The 18,374-nt window shown below is 45.0% G+C and overlaps 1 protein-coding gene and 1 long non-coding RNA gene across 5 annotated transcripts in view; one reads left to right on the forward strand and one right to left on the reverse strand.

The window, feature by feature from the left end:
* Positions 1 to 449: 449 nt before the first annotated feature.
* Positions 450 to 4,429, reverse strand: LOC120411625. The gene is made up of 2 exons (XR_005604082.1): positions 3,980 to 4,429; positions 450 to 3,497 (listed from the first exon to the last, which is right to left on the reverse strand). It is a non-coding gene; the product is annotated as an uncharacterized LOC120411625 (long non-coding RNA).
* Positions 4,430 to 4,692: 263 nt separating this feature from the next.
* Positions 4,693 to 18,374, forward strand: part of CCDC85A (coiled-coil domain containing 85A) — a 126,095-nt gene continuing 112,413 nt past the window's right edge. For all 4 annotated transcript variants that reach the window (XR_005604077.1, XM_039568476.1, XM_039568477.1 and 1 more), the window contains exons 1-2: positions 4,693 to 5,468; positions 8,026 to 8,941. Coding sequence is in view for 3 of the 4 variants with exons in the window: in XM_039568476.1 (XP_039424410.1) it covers positions 5,253 to 5,468; positions 8,026 to 8,941 (1,132 nt within the window). In the remaining variant the exon portion in view is untranslated. The remainder of the gene's footprint in view (positions 5,469 to 8,025; positions 8,942 to 18,374) is intronic.

Consider the following 18,374-nt stretch of genomic DNA (forward strand, 5'->3'; position numbering starts at 1 on the left):
GCTGCAAGTCTGGCTGAGCCGCAGCCACTGGCTAAGCTCAAGCAGGACGTGCTCATTGCTCTCCTCTCCTCTCCTCTAGGGCATCTTTGGTGTCTGTCCCGAGTCAGGGTGTGTTTAGTCTGCTCCAGATGCAGGCTTCTGTCAGCACGGTTGGGCTTGCTCCATCTCCATCCCTGGCCTTGTGTGCTTCTTCCAATTCCCTTGCATCCCATACAGGTTCTGTGAGCCAGATCAGTGCAGTCATCCACGGGAAAACCAGTCATTATTCATAAGTGGTAGATTTTGGCATTATTTTTTCATTGACTCACGAAGCTGATCCAGCTCACCACACACTTGCATGGTTGCTGAACCATGAGGAAGGTGTAGGTGGCAACAGGAGGAAGTTCACAGCAAACTTTGCTTTGTGAGAATTTCTGAATTTTGAAATACGGAGGTAAATTTTTCAACAATTTCAAGAAGAAAAAACTTTTAATGTAGTTAGTTTTCTTACAGAATAAATAGGAACTATTTACCACAAGCAGTTAATTAAAGGGGTTTAAGTTGCAACTTTCTGAAATTTTGAAAAGCTCAATGACTAATTCAAGCTGATCTTATCTCCTCTCTTCAGGTTGTTAATTTGAAAACTTTTTTTTCTAGATTTCTTTTATGTTTTCTCCTAGTTGGAATTACATGAACTTCTTTCTCTCTCACAAGTGTTTCTGGGATGAGAAAAGTGCATGTTGCCTAGTTTGGTTTGCTCAAAGTTGGCTCGTTGTGACGACTGAAGGATTTTGTTTCTGGCCAGCTTTAGCTAGATGGCGTTATCCATAATATCCTTTGTGCAGTGGAAGTGGGCATGCAGTGAAGTAGGAAATACTGTGTGGATGGCCTGGTGTCAGACTATTAACTTTGATAGGTACCAACACTGTGAACACTGCTGGAGACTCCATTAGGAAAAGTTGATCTATATTGTATTGTAAAATGCATTATCTAATTTATGCTGGTGCAGTGACTACAGGAGTGGCAGTCAGGGCTGGAAAGTGAATCCTTTGATGGTGAAAGAGCTGGAGGAGGAGTGGATGGATCCTGTGGCCGGTAAGTGCTGGCACAGCTGGCATTTACAGCAGGGATCTGGTTTTTGTGACCGTGGGACGCTCTTTGAGTGTCAAGGACTGTTAGGAGGAGGTGTGATCCTCCTGGCCAAATAAGGCAAGAGCATTTTTCCAATGTGCTGGCAAAAGCTGCTGAGGAAAACTTTAACCTAGGATGGACAGAGAGAGCTGACTACAACAACACAAATGAGGGAGTAATAGACCAGACTGGCAAGAGATCCATGGCTGGGGTGCTACCATGGTGGAGAGAGGCTCTGTAGGGACAGGATGGGAAGGCGAGGAAGGGGAACTCTCTCCTTGGTTAGGGATGGGAAGGTGTGGAGCTCTGCCTAGGGACAGGGGATGAGCCAGCAGAGAACGAATGGGCTGCACTGGAGAGCAGCTGATGTTGGGGATGCTGTGTTGGGTGTCAGCTACAGACACATGACTGATGGGAAGAACATCTAGGAGCAACTGTAACTAAAATTACTTGATCTTTTCATTTTTAAAGCTCTCTCCACTGCCTTCCAATTTGGGAATGACATTTTTCAAGTCTGAACTCCTCTCAAAAGTATTTTTGGAAGGTCTGAACAAAAACAGTTTAGCCATCTTTGTGTAAAATGACTGCTAGGCAAGTACTTGGCTATGACATATTTTTGGCAGAGAGCTATCGAACAGCTTTAGGGCCTCACTGGAAATGTCCAAAAGTGTTTTTAAAATCATCAGATAATTATTATTGGTTATAACAATGCTTAGAGACTCCGCCCAGCAGTCAGAAACTTAAAGCACCGGAGGGTCTGGAGGCAGAAATGAAAAGCAAGTCCTTGAGGATATGCTGGAGAATTTTCCAGCAACAGTTGCTGGGTATCTGCATGTCCAGGGGTGAGCAGGACACAGCAGCGGAAATGTTTCTGAGCTGGCAAACTGTGGTCAGCTATGGAGATTTAATTGGCTGCAGATCCACATTGCTGCTGGCATTTGGCACGTGGTGTGAAAGGGCTGGAAGGATGGACAGGGACTGCCATCCCCCTTGCCACTGGACAGAGGCTGCAGCAATCCCAGCACTGCCCTCTCCAAGCTCATTTGCCCAGACTCTGCACTTCGGGCTGTGAATGAGAATTATTCAGGGGAGTATTGCAAAAATGCAGCTTTAATGTGAAAATTGCAGTGTTTGTTTTGGGGCAGTTGTGGTCCTCACCAGTGACGGTAGCAGCCCAGGAAGAGGGAAGTACTTGGCATTTGATCAGTGTGGTGTTCTGTCTAAAAGGAAAGTTTTACATTTGCCAGGAGATGGGAGTAATTATGTTGCACTTCCCACTCCGGTTTTGATCTTGTTACGCAAGCATGAGCGAATGTGAAATTAGACCTCTCCTTGTAGAAACGTTCCAGATTAGTTTCACTTGATACGTTTTTGCTTCCGTTATTAGAGCTACACTTTTTCCCAGACTTTTGAAGTTTAAACTACTTCCGATGGCCATACTCTATGAATTCCCCTTGTCTCACTGGTGCCTGTACAATAAAGCTGTGTCTCCTGAAGACACAACTGTGGAGGCGTTCATGTTTGTGAGGAACGTGGTGTTCCCTGAAGCTGTTCATCTCACATTCGTGCTTTCTATGGCACCTTGTGATCAAAAGCCGTGAAATGCTGCTCCAGAGAAACACTGAGGTAACGCTGAGGCAAGCGGACACTCTTCCCTGAAGCTTTTGTATTAAAAAGCTTTTGGACATTTTTCAGTTAACTGTTTATTTCATGGATGGAAATTAATTTGGACTTTTAAAAATCCAATGTCATGTGACCTTTCAGCTCACACACTGCTGAATTAGAAGAAGAAGAAAAGCCTTTATTTATTGCTGTCTTTTCCCCAAGCTGTTCTTTTTCAGTCGCATTAAAATGGAATATATTTGGGCATAAAGGATGACAGCTCCTTTTCATGGCCTTTCACTGTATTTTTGCTGTGGCTGGTCAGATGCTTTTATCTCAAGCTTTGTTCTTTACAGTGGGAAAAAAAAATCAGGGGATTTAAGAGAGTGATAGAGTTTTCAGAGAAAATAAAAATTTCACACAATACTTGGCGCTGCTCAGGAAATGGGATTTCATGCTGGCAAAGCTCTGTGCTTGGTTGGAGCTCTTGTTGACAGTGATGGGCTTTGGGGTTCCTCCTGCAGCTGAGCCAACATGCCACCTTCCTGTGGCACAGGTATTCCTTGGAATAGAGGCAGAGTATCCTGAGCAGCAGGCTGGACCTGTGGGAGCAGCTCAAGTGGGATTCCCACGCCAAGACCCATCCTGGATGGAACCAGAGTGTCTGGCATGTGGTTGGGAAGCTGAAGGTACATGGAAAATGGATCAGCTGAAAGAACATCTCTGCATGGCAATTGGGAAAGGAAGACACGGAGGACTCGTGTGGTGAAAAGTCCAAGTGTAGCCTGCGAAGAATAGGAGCAGGAGAACTTTTATTGCGACCAAGTACAGCTGGCAGTTCAAGGAGAAGGTCAGCAGTAAGAACAAAGGAACAGTGTTTGGTTCAACCATTGTTGTAGCAACTTTTAAATAGGACTAAGAGCAGAAAATAATCCTTGGCTGGTCTGGTCCTGTGGCATTGGCAGGAACATGCCAAGGCAGCTGGCAGGGACAGCGACATGGGACAGGTAGAGCACAGATTCAGCAGCTGCCAGTGGAGAGGCAGCCCTGCTCACAGGGTTACAACCTCGTGATGTGCCAGTGTTGGCATTAACTTCTTTAATTTTCCCCTCAAGAACCAGAAATCTTCTTTAATCCTACATAATTCTAAAATTGCAGAACTGGAGGTAGTAAGGGCCCATTAAGCGAGGCAGCCTCCTCTGCCCGCAGGGGGATTGTTCAGGGGGAACTTGGTGATTGAAAAATAGGGATTCAACCAATTACTCACCTAATAGTTTCAGTTCATCCACTTCTGCCTCTGAGATCTGTCGTCTCATCTTTCTTTGTAAGCAGCATGAATGGATTATCAAGTTTCATTCTCAAATCATCTGCAAGGCAGATTTATGCAGAGTCTTTGAATCTCTAAGCAAATTGGGGAATATGAGTCTCTTGCTTCACTGCGGCTGAATATTCTTAGGGAGGGTGTATCAGCAGCCCAAGCCTAATTCCTATGAGGGGCTTAGCTCATGGCATGCGACCTTCAGCTCGAGTGAGGAGCTGCGCTAAGGTTGGGTGCGAGCCCGTCTGTGCCTGCGGGCTGCGCTGAGCGCCGAGGCGGTGCCGCCCGGCGCTGATGTAATGTGACCTCTCGGCAGCCGCCCCACCGGAGCCATCGCACTGATGCGCGGGCGGCCGCGTTTGTGCCTCCGTTCCGCGGGGCGCGGCGGTCACCGGCCGGGACGCGGGGCCGGGAGGGCCGGGATGCTGCCGCAGGTGCGTCCGTCCCGCAGGTGTGTCCATCCTTCAGGTGCGTCCGTCCCGCAGGTGTGTCCATCCTTCAGGTGCGTCCCGCCCGCCGCCCCGGGATGGCCCCGGCCGCGCTGCCGGGCATTGGCCGGCAGGGGGCGCCCGCGAGCCGCGCGGGGCCCGCGCCGCCCCCGCCCGCACGTGGCTCGCGCCCCGCTGAAAAGCCGCGAGCGGCCCCGCGCCCGCCAGTGGCGCCGGCAGCGCCCGCTCCGCGCCGTCCTTCCCGCTCCTTCCCGCTCCTTCCCGCTCCTTCCCGCTCCTTCCCGCTCCGCCGGCCGGGCCGCGCTGCCCTCCGCCATGGTGCGCGGCATCGGCACTTCGCATCCTCCCCTGCATCCCGCAGCCCGGGGGCGGCGGGTACCGTGAGAGCCACCGCGCATCCCTGCCGCTGCGGCGGGGACCAGGCGCACGCAGCTGGCGCTGACCTGTTGCAAGAGCCGGGCTTCCCTTGGGGATCTTTTGTCTAGGTCTTTTTTTCTATTTTCTTTTTTTTTTCTTTCCTTCTCGACGGGGGAAGTTTGCTTCCCAGTGTGTGGCCCGGCTTCCTCCACACCCTTTCCTCCTCCTTTTCCTCCTTTTTTCCAGGATCCGCTGCCTGGGGCCAGAAGGGGTCTCCCTCATTACCCCCGGCCCAGCGCTGGAGCTAGGGGCACCCCTTGGGCTCCGGGCTCGCCCTTTCCCCCGGCGGCGGCGGCGGGGCGGCCCCGGGAGCGCGGGGAGGCTCCGCGAGTGCCCCGGGCTGCCGGGCCGCCACCATGTCCAAAGTGGCGGCGGAAAGTTGCGGAGCGCCGGCCGAGGACTTGTCCAAGGTGTCGGACGAGGAGCTGCTCAAGTGGAGCAAGGAGGAGCTGATCCGCAGCCTCCGCCGCGCCGAGGCCGAGAAGATGAGCGCGATGCTGGACCACAGCAACCTCATCCGCGAGGTGAACCGCCGCCTCCAGCTCCACCTCGGCGAGATCCGCGGCTTGAAGGTAGCGGGGTGGGCAGGGTGGGACCCCTGAAGTTTGTGCGGTGTCTCCGCGACCCCGCCCGTCCCGCCGGGATCGATCTCGTCAGGTGGATGGTCTGGGAGGAGCCGCTCCCGAGAACCGCATGAAAAGTGGATGAGGACTAGGGTGCATAGCATTTGATCCCACTTAAAAATCCAGTCTCCGGCTAGGAGATGACCAGCTGTTCGGCAGGCTGCGGGGCACAGCTGCTTTATGCTCTGCCCCAGTATTCTTTTGGGTTGATAAAAACGCTGTCACCTTTGTGTTAGACTTCCTTGGTTTTGACTGAGGTTAAATGATCCTGCCTGAAGTGCACGAGAAATAAGGGCTTGTGTAGCTCACGCTGTGAGTCTGTCAGGCAGGCTGGTAGGCTGCTGGAGAGAGGTGGTCATTTCCAAGATGCAGTGCAGCATGTGGCAGGTGATGGCAGACCCTTGGGCTAGGGTTTGGGATGATCAGAATCAATCTCTAATTTATTGTCTGAAAAAGACATCTGGTAACATACCTCTGATCAAACCATTCCCAGCTGTGGACTTGTGCAGCCTGCAGTCAGAAGCAAACCAAGTCTATTATAGCTTATCCCTTCTTAATTTCACTCTCTTGGTGGATGAGAAGCTTAGTCCCTAATGCTTCCCTCCTAGTTCTGAGGACTGGGAAGAAAAGTGTGACTATTTACAGAGCATCACCTTGCCTGTGGATTATAGACCTAGAAAGTTACCTTAAAGTAGGCAGGACTACAGAACATTTTCTGGTTTATTGCTTTGAGCATTTTCAGGAAATTCCTTCAGTGAGGTGAGGTTGGAGGGAAGGAGAGAAGAGACAGAGACGCAGTGTGGACTTTTGAATTATTACAGGAAAGTGCATTAGAAGAGAGTTCTTCACTTGTAAATTGGCTTTAAATGACAATTATTGAGAAAGTGTCTTTGATAATAGTGTGGCATAAAATAAGTAGCTCGTGGAGGAAGACAGTTCCTGCCTCCCAAGTTTTTGTGTACTGCAAAGTGTGAGTATGTGTGTCCCTTTGATGGTGTCTGAGGATAAAAACGACCCATCCATGATGGTATTTAATAAAACTGAAGCTTATCTTTTAAATGTAAGTTCAGTTACAACAATAGCATCTTTCTCCCAGTTATGTGCAAGAGTGTGACATCATCTGGGTTTATGCATCTTCCAGATAACTGACAAAACACACTTAAGATGTGTAGGAAGGAGTCACAAATTCCTCTCTCAATTCCAAACTCCTTAAGTCTTGTTTGACTTCCGCCTTTTGTTCAGATGCCTCAGCTGGGGCTTTCAGAAAGAATCTGGGACAAGGAGGTTTTTTGAACCCTGTGTTGGTGTCTGGAAATCTCCCTCCTTTGTCCTGGGTGAAATAACTGCACCATGAGTAAGAATGACCAGCTGGATGGCTGCCTCCTGCTTCCTGACTGAGGAATTGTGGACTTACACAACTTTTTTATTTCATTGTGGGATCATCTCAAACATCTCTCACTAGCAGAGGTTTTAAAGGACACATTATAGCCTTGTTGAATTTTTTTCTATTGTCAAATACAGGTTGAAATTGTTCAAATTCCAAGTTATTTTGAGGCAGAAATCAGACAAACGCAGGCATTCATGCACCTAAATCCAGTGGAGTTAAAAAAGCTTCATTTTCTTAGGAAACTGTCCTAAAATGGTGTTTCCATAAGACTAAATTTTTAACAACTGTGGCTCATCTCTAGTTGTAACGTCATACATAAGAAGGAATGAATATGTAGATGATGGGAGAAAGATAAATATGGTCACAAGTCCAAACTAGAATGATAAAATACTGAAAATGTTTTTATTCTGCTGTAGTAAACCCTGAGCATTTTTACTTCAGAGCATTTGCTTCAGACTGTTCCTCACTTAGGGAAGGGCATAGAATCACATACTTAATTTTATTAGGGGTGAAAAATCTATTTAAGCAGATTATTTCATTTCAGAGTGGTTGAAGCAATCCTGGTCAAGTGATTACTGACAAGGCTTTTTATGCAAATCAGAAACAAAATCCAGCAAACCCCAATTTTTAAAAAGCTCTAAAATGGTCATCTTTGTATGTGACTATGCTTTGGGGAGTAGGGAGTGTAAGTGTTAATAATTAATTAATTGAGAGAGATTACAATTTCTGATATACCTTGCAGTTTTATTCAGCAATAACTTGCAGGTGAATATTTCTCAGGAGAGCGAGATCATCATGAGAGCACTTACAATCTTTGCCCAATTGGGGAGCTAAATTACTCTGATATTTAGCATGGAAATTAATTAAGCACCCGAAACTTTTCTGCTGTATCAGAAGTTAGAAATTAGCTCCAAGCTAAGGGCAGTTTTTGCTGGACAGCAGCTTTGTTTGCTTGAAGCATGGTGCTGTTACAATGTGCCAGATCTACACATGGAATTATTTGTGCTTCACTGGAGTGCTTAAGTGTGAGTTTGCAGCAGTGCTGTCCACTGGCCTGTGTAACAGTTTAACATCAATTCCTTTAGACACTCCTCTGTCATGACAATCTTTCTTTTAAAGGACATCAACCAGAAGCTGCAGGAAGATAACCAGGAGCTGAGGGACCTTTGCTGCTTCCTGGACGATGACCGGCAGAAGGGCAAGAGGGTGTCCCGCGAGTGGCAGAGGCTGGGCAGGTACAGCGCCAGTGTCATGCACAAGGAGGTGGCCTTATACCTGCAGAAGCTGAAAGAGCTGGAAGTGAGGCAAGAAGAAGTGGTTAAGGAGAACCTGGAGCTGAAGGAGTTGTGCGTGTTGCTGGATGAGGAGAAGAGTGGAGGAGCAGGCAGCCGGAGCTCTATCGACAGCCAGATCAGCCTGTGCCAGCTGACTGCCACCAGCGCGTACATCAGAGATGTTGGGGATGGCAGCAGCACTTCCAGCACAGGGAGCACAGACAGCCCAGACCATCATAAACACCACCCAAGCACCAGTCCAGAACACCTGCAAAAACCTCGGGGGGAAGGAAGCCCTGAGCACCAGAAACACAGGAGTATCAGCCCAGAGCACCTGCAGAAGCCCAGGGGTTCTGGCAGTCCTGATCATCACCTGAAAGGGCCGAGCCCTGAGCATCACAAAACCATTGTCAAAGTACCTGAACAACAAAAGCACAGCAGCAGCAGTCCAGAAACTATCCCAAAGCACGTTTTGAGTAGTAGCCCTGAACACTTTCAAAAGCAGAGGCCTGGTGGTAGCCCTGAGCATCAAAAGCACAGCAGTGGCAGCCCAGATCACCTTCAAAAGCACACGCCGAGTGGAAGTACAGAGCACCTGCACAAGGTGAGGGGTACGAGCCCGGAGCATCTCAAACAACACTATGGAGGGAGCCCAGAGCACCTCAAACACCTCAGCGGAGGCAGCAGAGAAGGTACCCTCAGGAGACAAGTGACAGATGAGCTGTCCCCTCACCACAGGAGTTTGTACAACGGAATGAATGGTGGGTCAATACTTGTAGCAAAAGCTCACTTCGAAAATTGCTAAGGTAGTTTCAGTGCTGTTTCAGCTATTTCTGCGGCAGGAATGAGGTTTGATGTGAAAGGAAAGGCAATGAGTCTGGTGTCAGCATTATTCCTTTAGTGATTTAATTGGAGTATACCTGTTTGTCCATCCAGCAGGATGGATGTGGGGTAGATTAAAGAAGTAGGGGAAAAGTGCATTTGAGTGTTGGTGTAAGGTATCAAGGAGGAACTCTTGGCCCTGACCCTGCTCTGTGGTTGGTAGATGTAAACTGTTTGTCCCTAGGTGGATTTCTATTTGCATAAGAGAGGAATTGCACTATGTTTCTTGTCCTGCCTGTATCTGAGTCAGCAGAGTAGAGGTGAGTGTCTCCAATTTCATTTCCACCTTCCTAATCTACCTTGTCTGTAGCTTTAAAGATTTTAAAATTTCCTGTTTATTGATTGAAGGCTTCTTATGTCCTTTTCCATAAACTTTGGAAAAGATCCTGGATGAAGAGTAGGCTCAATAGAAATGAACGTGATAGCTCCTAAAGCTTTTCAAAGCTTTGAGTTTGCATATTTTTATTCATAACAAATTAAAAATTTAGGAAGATCAGAAGGGGTTTCTTTGCTGTTGTTACTGCTGCCTTTTAGAAAGGTTTCCAATAAACATGCCTTGTTTTTAAGAGCTGTGTATCCTCCCTGACGGAAATAAATTACTTGTCTTAGGAGAGTCACAGTGTAAGTATTTTGTTATTTGGAAAGCTACAAAGTTCAAACATCCTACTCTGCTGTAGAAATAGCTCTTTTTAGACTTAGCAGAATTCCCATAGCCTCCTGCCTTTTATTTCTTCCATGTGCCTTGGGATGTTTTCATGAAGGAAATTAGTGTCCTAGTTAAAAACCCTTTTCTCAGACCTTCACACAGGTTTGAAGTCAAGCTCTACAGAAAGTGATGATTTGGCCTTAGCAAATGGTCTTGGATGGAGTTCATGTGTGTCCATTTCATAAGCAGCTGTGTGCAGCTGTGTTGGCATCAGTGGAAGTGACCACTTGTTGGATCTGCTTGTGAGATGGGTGCCTTTGTCGCACTGGTCCAGTTACCTGTTGGGATTAACTTGCAGAATGCCTTCAGTTAACCCCTCTCTGCAGGGGCAAATCCACATTGTTTTCAGTGAAATGTGTATTGTTGACAGGACTGGCCAACCCCAACATGGTAAGTGTAGAGACTCCTCTTTTTAATGATCTTAAAATGATTAATAAGGTGAGTGTGTGACAAATACGTGAAGATGTGTAATACAGAAGTTATTCAAGTTGGTCTTGCACAACTTCCATTAAATGCTGTATTTCTTTCTCCATTCAGTTCTTCCTGGTTACAGTTAACCTTCTGTAAGTAGCATGAAATCTGGAACCAGACTTCCTAAAAAGGACTTGTTTCTTGCACCCATGATGTTCATCAGTCCATCACAGGTTGTGTAGGAAGGTGACCTAAGGTTTTAAATGTCTTTTTAAAACTCACAGGGGAGGGAAGATATGGTTTTTCTGCTGCCAGCACTGTAGGCTTTCTGTTTGGTTTTTGTTTGGTTTTTTTTTTTTTCCCCAAGTAGCCTTGTTAAGAAGCATATTCCTGACAGTGCAGTGAAAGCAGTTATTACTTTATTCCTGAGTTGACTGGTATCCTTTGTGCAGCATATTTCAGCTGTCAGAAGTTTGGACTCAGGCCACAAGGTGCTGGAGAGGGCAGCTGGTGCTTTGGGAGGTTCTTTATTGACTTTAATCAGAGCTTTGCCTGCCCTGTGCTTTATATAATCACTTTTACAGAGAAGTTCTCTTTGGTTTGACAACTTCTCTCACCAGAAAGTTGTCAAACCTCTCTTCTTTCAAATTTATGTAATTTGATGCAAGCTTGAGGTTTAATTCTGACATCTGTCTGACCTTGATCAAACTTGGTAAAACTCTTGACAGCTCTGCTGTGAAGAGTTTTTAAACTTCAGGGAAATACTTGGTCTTCATGGCAAAGCTGAACCCTTCTGGATTTATTTTGTGTTATTTTGTGTTTTGATTTTGTCAGCTACTGTAAAGTTGTGGGGAACAGTTAATATGGAAGTGGTAGAAGTGCTGGCCATTATCATTTGCTATTGTTGTGAAAGTAGTGGGTAAGTCTTAATTTGCGTGTTTTGTGTGTACCTGACCCTGCCAGCTGAATGTAGGTGATAAAAGTCCTGATCTTGTTGTAAGGAATGCTGACATTGTGACAGTGGGAGTTAGGAAATGGCCTGAAAACATGGCCCTAAACTCTGATGAGCAATACAAAAGGACAATATTTTGATTGTGATCCCAAACTCATGCAGTAAGTATATCACATTGGTGCAATCTAGTTTGTTTTCAAATTTGGAGTATCTCTAGCTGGCAGATGTTTGCACATCTGTGTCATGAGTTTGTGGGGCACTTCTAAACTTATTGTAGTTCTTGCAGACTGTCGTGTGAGCAGCAAGAGCGAAGTGTTGGTGACCGTCAGTGGTGAATGGCAGAGACAAACATGTTTTGATATTTAAAGGAGTAAAACAAAGTATTTTAACTAGGTAGTCAGAATTTACCAGAGTCAGTACAAGCCTGTCCCATCTTGGTCTGAACTGGACTCTGAATCGTGTCTGAGAGGAGAAGTTATTCCTCTTCATGATGTCAAACCTCATTCAAAAAGTGCTGTACTCTCTACCTGGAACTGGTGTTCCTAATTGGAAGCATGTTTGTGAACAGCCCAGCTTTACCTGGAGAAATGGGAGCTTAGCAGCTCCCATTTACCTGGATTTGTGATCCTGTCAGCACTTGGTGACCACAGGGAAGCAGTGGATTCCACAGGGTGGTGTTACCTCTCCCAGAACTCGGGCTGTACATAAAGATGTGTGGGATGGATTAGAGAGTTTGCAGGTCCCTGACAAACTGGAGCTGCCGTCAGAGCAGTTGCAGTGTAATATTACAATGCCATCAGAAATGTGATGTGCAGCTGTAGCTGCTTTGCAGGATGTGTTTATGCATTAATCATTGGGGCTTCATGCATGTTTTAAGCTATGCAGGAAGTTACCTCAGCCTCTCCCTCACAGGCACAGCTGAAGGAATAAAGGATGAGGTGATAACATTTCCTTTCATAATTCTTCTCATCTTCTATGGTCAAAGGTTTGATCTTGGTATTTTTTCTTGTATGGCATGTCAGCTTTCATTTATAAGATTTATAACACTTTGAAAAAGCCTTCTACTTCATGGTTCTACATATTTTTCTGAAATGAGTGTCCTCAGCCTTTGGAGTGACAGAAAATGGGATGGGAGAGCTAAGTTTGGCTTGGTGCCTGTTAATTGAAAACGTATGTATTTAATTCTAGAGGTTTTAACCAAGTAAAACATGGCAACAATCTTTTGCTGTAATCACACCAAGATGTTCTGGATAATGAGAACAGAGGTATTTGGGATAGAAAGATTGCTGAAATTAGATGAGAAAATACCAGCAGTAAAAACATTTTGAAGAGAGCATTAATGCAACCTAGAAGAATACATGACAGTTTAGCTCTGACACAGGTATCTGAGGTGTAAGTGCCTCTATAAATTGATCAGCTTCCAGCATTTGCAGTCTAAGTGTTGGTTTTTTAATCTAAGAGATTTATTTTCAACTTTCTATTTTAAGAAGTCCTTTGTTTTGCTCTGAGCTTTGACTTTTGTGTGAAAGGAAGGTATCCAAAGGCTTTCATGTGTGCTTCTTGCTTCCTGCTGAGGTTATTAATGAAGAGAAGTTAAACTGCTGACTAACACCTCCTGTGCTGCTGGAGCTGTGAGGGCTCTTACAGAACAAACGCAGCATCGCCTCTCCTTGAGCAAAGGTGTTTGTAGGCTAAACAGAGACTCAGCCTAAATTTTGGACACTTTCTCTCATAAATGCACTTGTGAGAAGGAAAATGAAATTAGAAAATACTGCACTGAGTAAGAAGATGAAACTGCAGTGTGACTCCAGAGAGAAGAAAACTCACAGCAGTGTTACTGAGTTAACTGATACCCTCTCTGTGCAAACAGCTCCCCTTTGCTGGCCGAAGAGTGGGATGATGTCATGTTTCAATGTATGCTTGCTTACACGTTATGTTTCCTTAAGTTGAAATGCAAATAATCTGCCTGCCATTAATGGCACTGTACAGCACTCTGTGTGTGATTTGACCTTTCCTGGTGGCACCCACGGCTGCACATCTTGGAGCCTGAGGCAGCATTTCTTACTTTTCAGAGTGTGACCAAAGGCTACAAGGATTGGTAGAACCTCTTCCTTGCCAGTAAGAAGTGACCTAATGTTTATTTCAGGTATTTATTTTTGAAGTGTGGAGCTCTGAAACTTTGTCATTCAGAGTCTTTCAGTTGAACTCTGTAGGTTTGATGTCAGACTTGTAAATTGGTCTTAGCTGTTCCACACTGTAAGAGAACTGGGGCATGAGATGTGAATATGGATGTAACTACAGCACGCTGCATTTATTACCCAACTCATTTTTTTGTGGAGTGATTTTTCATGTTGAAAATGTGTTTTGTAGTAGCAAAACAATGAACCTACTAGAAACCCGTGTTGTAGGACTTTTGGGAGAGGTTTACAATTATGTGTCCTTAACTTCACTGACAAAATTTGTTTTGATTTGAATGTTTTAGTGTGCGGTGGATCATCCTTTCAGCAAAACTCTTGATATGTTAATGGTGGAGTGATGCCTCTCCTTATGGAGAGAGTGGCCTGATTTCACACGGTTGTCTGGATGTTCAGCACTGATTCCTGCACGGTTCAGAGGCTGATCCAAGTAGCAGGCAGGTGCTGGGGGCAGGGGTTTGCTGTTTGGTGCTGTGGCACTGCTGGCTGCAGTGGCATGCGCAGGCAGGGCTCACCTGCACAGCCCTTCCTGCTGCAGGACTGACAACACCCCAGCACCTTCTGGGAAGTCACTGCTTCCAAGTTTTATGTGTCTTCCTTTCTCCCTTATGCTGCATATCCCACTACACAGGCGACTCTGTTTTGCAGTGAGAACTTGATTAATTCAGCCGTTCTTTGATGGAAGCAAGAGGCAGAGTAGGGAGTAGAGACATTACCTTTAAGCCATCACCAGTGTACCTCGTATCTCTGGGAGCAAGGTCCCTGCTAGTCCATGAGAGGGGTGTTAATGAGGTGGGAGACAGTCGGTGCTGTCAGGGATTTGGGACCTGGTCCCCCAGTTCCTGCAGCAAAACCCCCTGCGGTGACTCCCTGCAGCACAGTGAGCAGGGCCCGTCCCTCCCGAGCCTTTAACCGGGATGGAGAGGAGGAGCCGTGCTGGCTCCATAATTGGAGATGTGTGGCCATCCCTCGCGTTTGGAGTGTCTGCTGGAACTTCCTGACACCTGTCCCCGGAGCTCCAGGAGGGAAGGGCTGCTGATCAATCACCGCACCGGCACCGATGGTGTCTCCACAAACATCCTGCAAGCCACCGCCTGTTCCCACCCTCTGACTGTAGTACTGGTACACCTGGGATGGGGCTGACATACTGATCTTTCTTTTGTTGGTTTTCTTTTACTTCATTAGGTATTTTTGAAAAAAAATGTATTTTCTGAGTAGTGAGTGGAAGTTTGTTTTGGTGTGTACAGGAAGCAGAGAAGCTTATTTCTTTTTCATGGTGATTGGGTCAAGGTGTAAGCCATTTGCCTTTACCTCAGAGAGCTTATCAGGAGTTTGCACGGCTGTTAGTATTGTCTGCCTGGCATGAAGTGGGAACATTTGTGTGTTATTTTATTTTTCTTAGTGCCAGAATGGCAAATCCTCACATTAAAGCCTTGTCTGAGTCCTTGCTTAGAGTCCTTGCTTTAACCCGAGCTCAGGACCCCATGTATCAGTTCTTCACGCAGCTTTTGGGGTTAGTGTTATGAGTTTATAACAGTAAAATATGGGTTTAGAAACATCAGTGACTAAACTGTAAAATTCTCTGAACTCTGGCACTTACAATGCAGTCAGCATATTACAGTAATTTTTGGTGAGTGCTGCTTGTTTAAGAAATTCAACCTTGTAGTGTGTATTATGTGTGCCAGTCAGAATGTCCTGTCTCTTCTGTTCACCTGTTAATGTTTTGGCTTTTTAAAATTTTTATTATGAAGTTAGCAATGGAGAGTTGTTGCAGGCTGTGCAGGGGTTGGAGCTGAATGGGTTAAGACTTAGGGAAGAGCGTGGCAGTCAGTGCAGCGTGGGGTTCAGGTTTTGTACTGCCACACACAAAGTGCATGGATGTTGACAGGAGTAAGGGACAGCAAGGCATTTCAAATTACAGGGTATTTAATGAGGTATAATAAAGCCTTGTGTACCTAAGAAAATTACTCTGGCAGTGAAAATTCACTGGCTTCTGAGCTAGCAAGTCATGTCTTAATTAGTAAACTGAAGCACAGCTTGTCTTGGGTCATATTGTCATATGCACAGATATATAGTTACAGAGGGAGCACTGAGAGTTATCTTGAAGTCGTGATCTTGATGTAAATCTTGTCTGCCTGTGCTTCTTCACTGGTTAAGGGGTTGTCTCTGAAGAGAATCAGCTATGACTGAAACATAGCTTTGAATTTTGCTTAATGCAGGAAGCAGTACAATAATCTGTTTGAGAGGGAATGAATTATACAAGTGTAATGGGGGGTGAAAGACATAAGCTAAAGTTGTCTTTAAAAAAATTAGCAGTAATGATACTACTCTGTGCACATTTAGTGGGCTTGTAAATTTGGTTTTTTAAGTGCTTTTAATTCTGCAAGGCACACAGAGAAGGGGCAGGATTGTGATCTGTGTCCATGAGCATTTGGTGCACAGCATGCAAGTGTGTGCGAATTTATTGATTGTGAATGGAAAAGCTGCTGTCTTGAGCTAGGCTGTCTTAAAGATGAACAGTTCTGTAAAGCCTGTGAATAACAAATAGTCTTAGTTGTCATTTCTGCTATAAAATTTTGGGCATATTTGCATTGTTTCTGTAACATTCATGGGGAGTGAAGAAGCCAGCAACTCTTTGTAATTCAGCAAGAAAGTGCTTCTTCTACCCCTTATTTTTTTATTTGCATGATTCATGTGAGCTTTACTGGTTTGTAGAAGTCCATATAGTAAATTAAGTGCTTGTTTGGACCAATGAAACACATCAGTGTTCAAGCACCCTCAAGAGTCAAAGATGTGTCATAGCTGAAAAAGCCCAGTGAGCCATGTGGTAACCAACAATATGGAATGTCTCCTAAAGGTCTCCATTTTGGTACTTCCTTAAGGTTACACAAATTATTCCAGAGCCTTTATGCCTGTAATATTAAGCATCTCTAGATCTGATCAGTAGTGAGATAGCTCCTTCAAATGTCTGACCTCAAAACTCTCTAGATTTCTTTCACTGCATCTCTTCAAGCTCCTGTGAGCTGTGAAAATTTGCCTTGATCAACTGTGGAGCCTGTAGCTGTGACTTGGATTCAAAGAAAAATAGCTGTGCTTTCTGCAGAGGGTACAAGGCTGATTCATCACTCCGTGATAAGCTCCCACTTAGGCCAAGTGCAGATAAGCCTGGAGAAAAGCATTGATTGCTGACCCACATCCCCTCTTGGCTTCTGAGTCTGTTTTTGGTTTGTTTAGTGAACGAACTTTAATGGTGTTCAAAGTCCATCTTATGACTTTTGTGGTCTGCAAACATTACTGAGGACATTAAGATGAGCCTCTAAAAATAGTGTTGGATTATGAGAAACAAAATGAACATTTCACTGAAGGCAGATGAATATATTGAGCACAAACACATGAATGCTGTGAAGCAGATCTTGAAAATTGACTCGGAGCCTTCCAAGGATTTGAACACTTCGCTCCTTGTTGGCACGTGACTTGAACTGAAATGGGATGCCAGGAGAGAACAAGATGCTTAAATATCCGTGCTCATGCAGTGCTCTGAATGAAGTCACTTGTCTGTCACTGCCATTCATCTTGTTTGCTTGGGTCCCTTTTAGAAATCTATGTAACCTGAAGTTAAATTTTGAATTTTAGGTTTTTACAGTGCCACTAAGTCCATAAAGAAAACATGACGAGAAAGCATTCCAACAATGATTTTTTCCTAACCAGCTCTCCAACCAAAGGCTCTTCAGTATTAACTGAAGAGCAGAAGATACCAAATCTATGTCTCCTCCAGGTACAGGTGCTAAGAACTCTTCCATTTATTCCTGTTGTTGGGACTTGATGCCTGGCCTACACTCCAGTCCATACTGCTGAATGCTACATTGTGACCACTTACAACCATAGCACGTGCAAATATTTTGGAGAACTATGAGGGCAAAAGACCCAGACTTTTTATGAGAACAAATCCTCATTTCAGCGTGAAAACATTGGGATTTATGTGTTTTACTTTCTCCATGAATGTAATAAAATGGGAAGATTTTTTGAGTAGTGTATTCAATCTGATAAAAATTAATCACTGGATTTCCTGACAACATGGAAATGATGGATCAGATTATCTGGGAAGCCTGGATCCTGCAGTTTTATCCTGTCAAGTCACTCCATCATACCGGATTTTTCAAGAATGAGTTGCACAGTGTTCACTCCTTATATTGATCACAAATACTGCTAATGCATACTGCTGTATCCCTGGAATCCTGAAAAGGTGCCTGGGGAACTCCAAAAGGAGATGCAGCACAAAAAGACTTGCTTGACCCACTTTCATGGTAACTCTACAGCAATCCAAATTAAGGTGTATTTACTTATCAACTGCCACCTGGAAATGTGGAACACTGGAGTCAGTTTCCTGGGCAACATATTCTATTCCATCTTTTCCTGTTTCATGGTGGTTTTTATTTGATTTAATTTTTTCAACTAACAAAACTGACAGCTGATTCCAGTGTCACTTTGGAAAATGGATATTTGAAGGATTGGTGAAGAATGTTTGAATGAGAAACAGTTTCTATTGGTGTTGAGAGCAAAATAGTGTTGAGTTTATCGCTGAAAAGACCTATAGTTTAAAAGTAGCAAACCTTGGCTGTGTCTGCTTTGTGCTTAGGAGAGTTGCACTTAGCACATGTATTTTTCAGTCAGTTGATGTTAGATATTAATCCTGCATGTCACTTAAACCTAATGTAAGGTTTTTGGATATTCCTTGTCCTTGTTGCAGGGCAAACAGGATGTTGACTGCAAAGATACAGTCAGGTGATGCTTGTTCTCTAACACTTGGGTGCTTTTAATACCTCCCCAGTTTTGTTAGATTTTGATTTATTTGTTCTTGCAGTGCTGCTCAGAAACACATCATGATGCACAGGAAGTAAAGAGGCTCTGGAAAATCTTGGGAAAGGATCTGCAGTGAAAGATAAAAGTTACTTGTAGGTTTTTTACTCCCTGGAATGAGAAAAATCCAGCTAGCATTTGCATTCTGTTTATTAGGAAATGCTGTTTCCCAGGGAACCAGGAGCATTTTC

The sequence above is a fragment of the Corvus cornix genome, chromosome 3 (genome assembly GCF_000738735.6).
Source record: "Corvus cornix cornix isolate S_Up_H32 chromosome 3, ASM73873v5, whole genome shotgun sequence".
Taxonomy (NCBI): domain Eukaryota; kingdom Metazoa; phylum Chordata; class Aves; order Passeriformes; family Corvidae; genus Corvus; species Corvus cornix.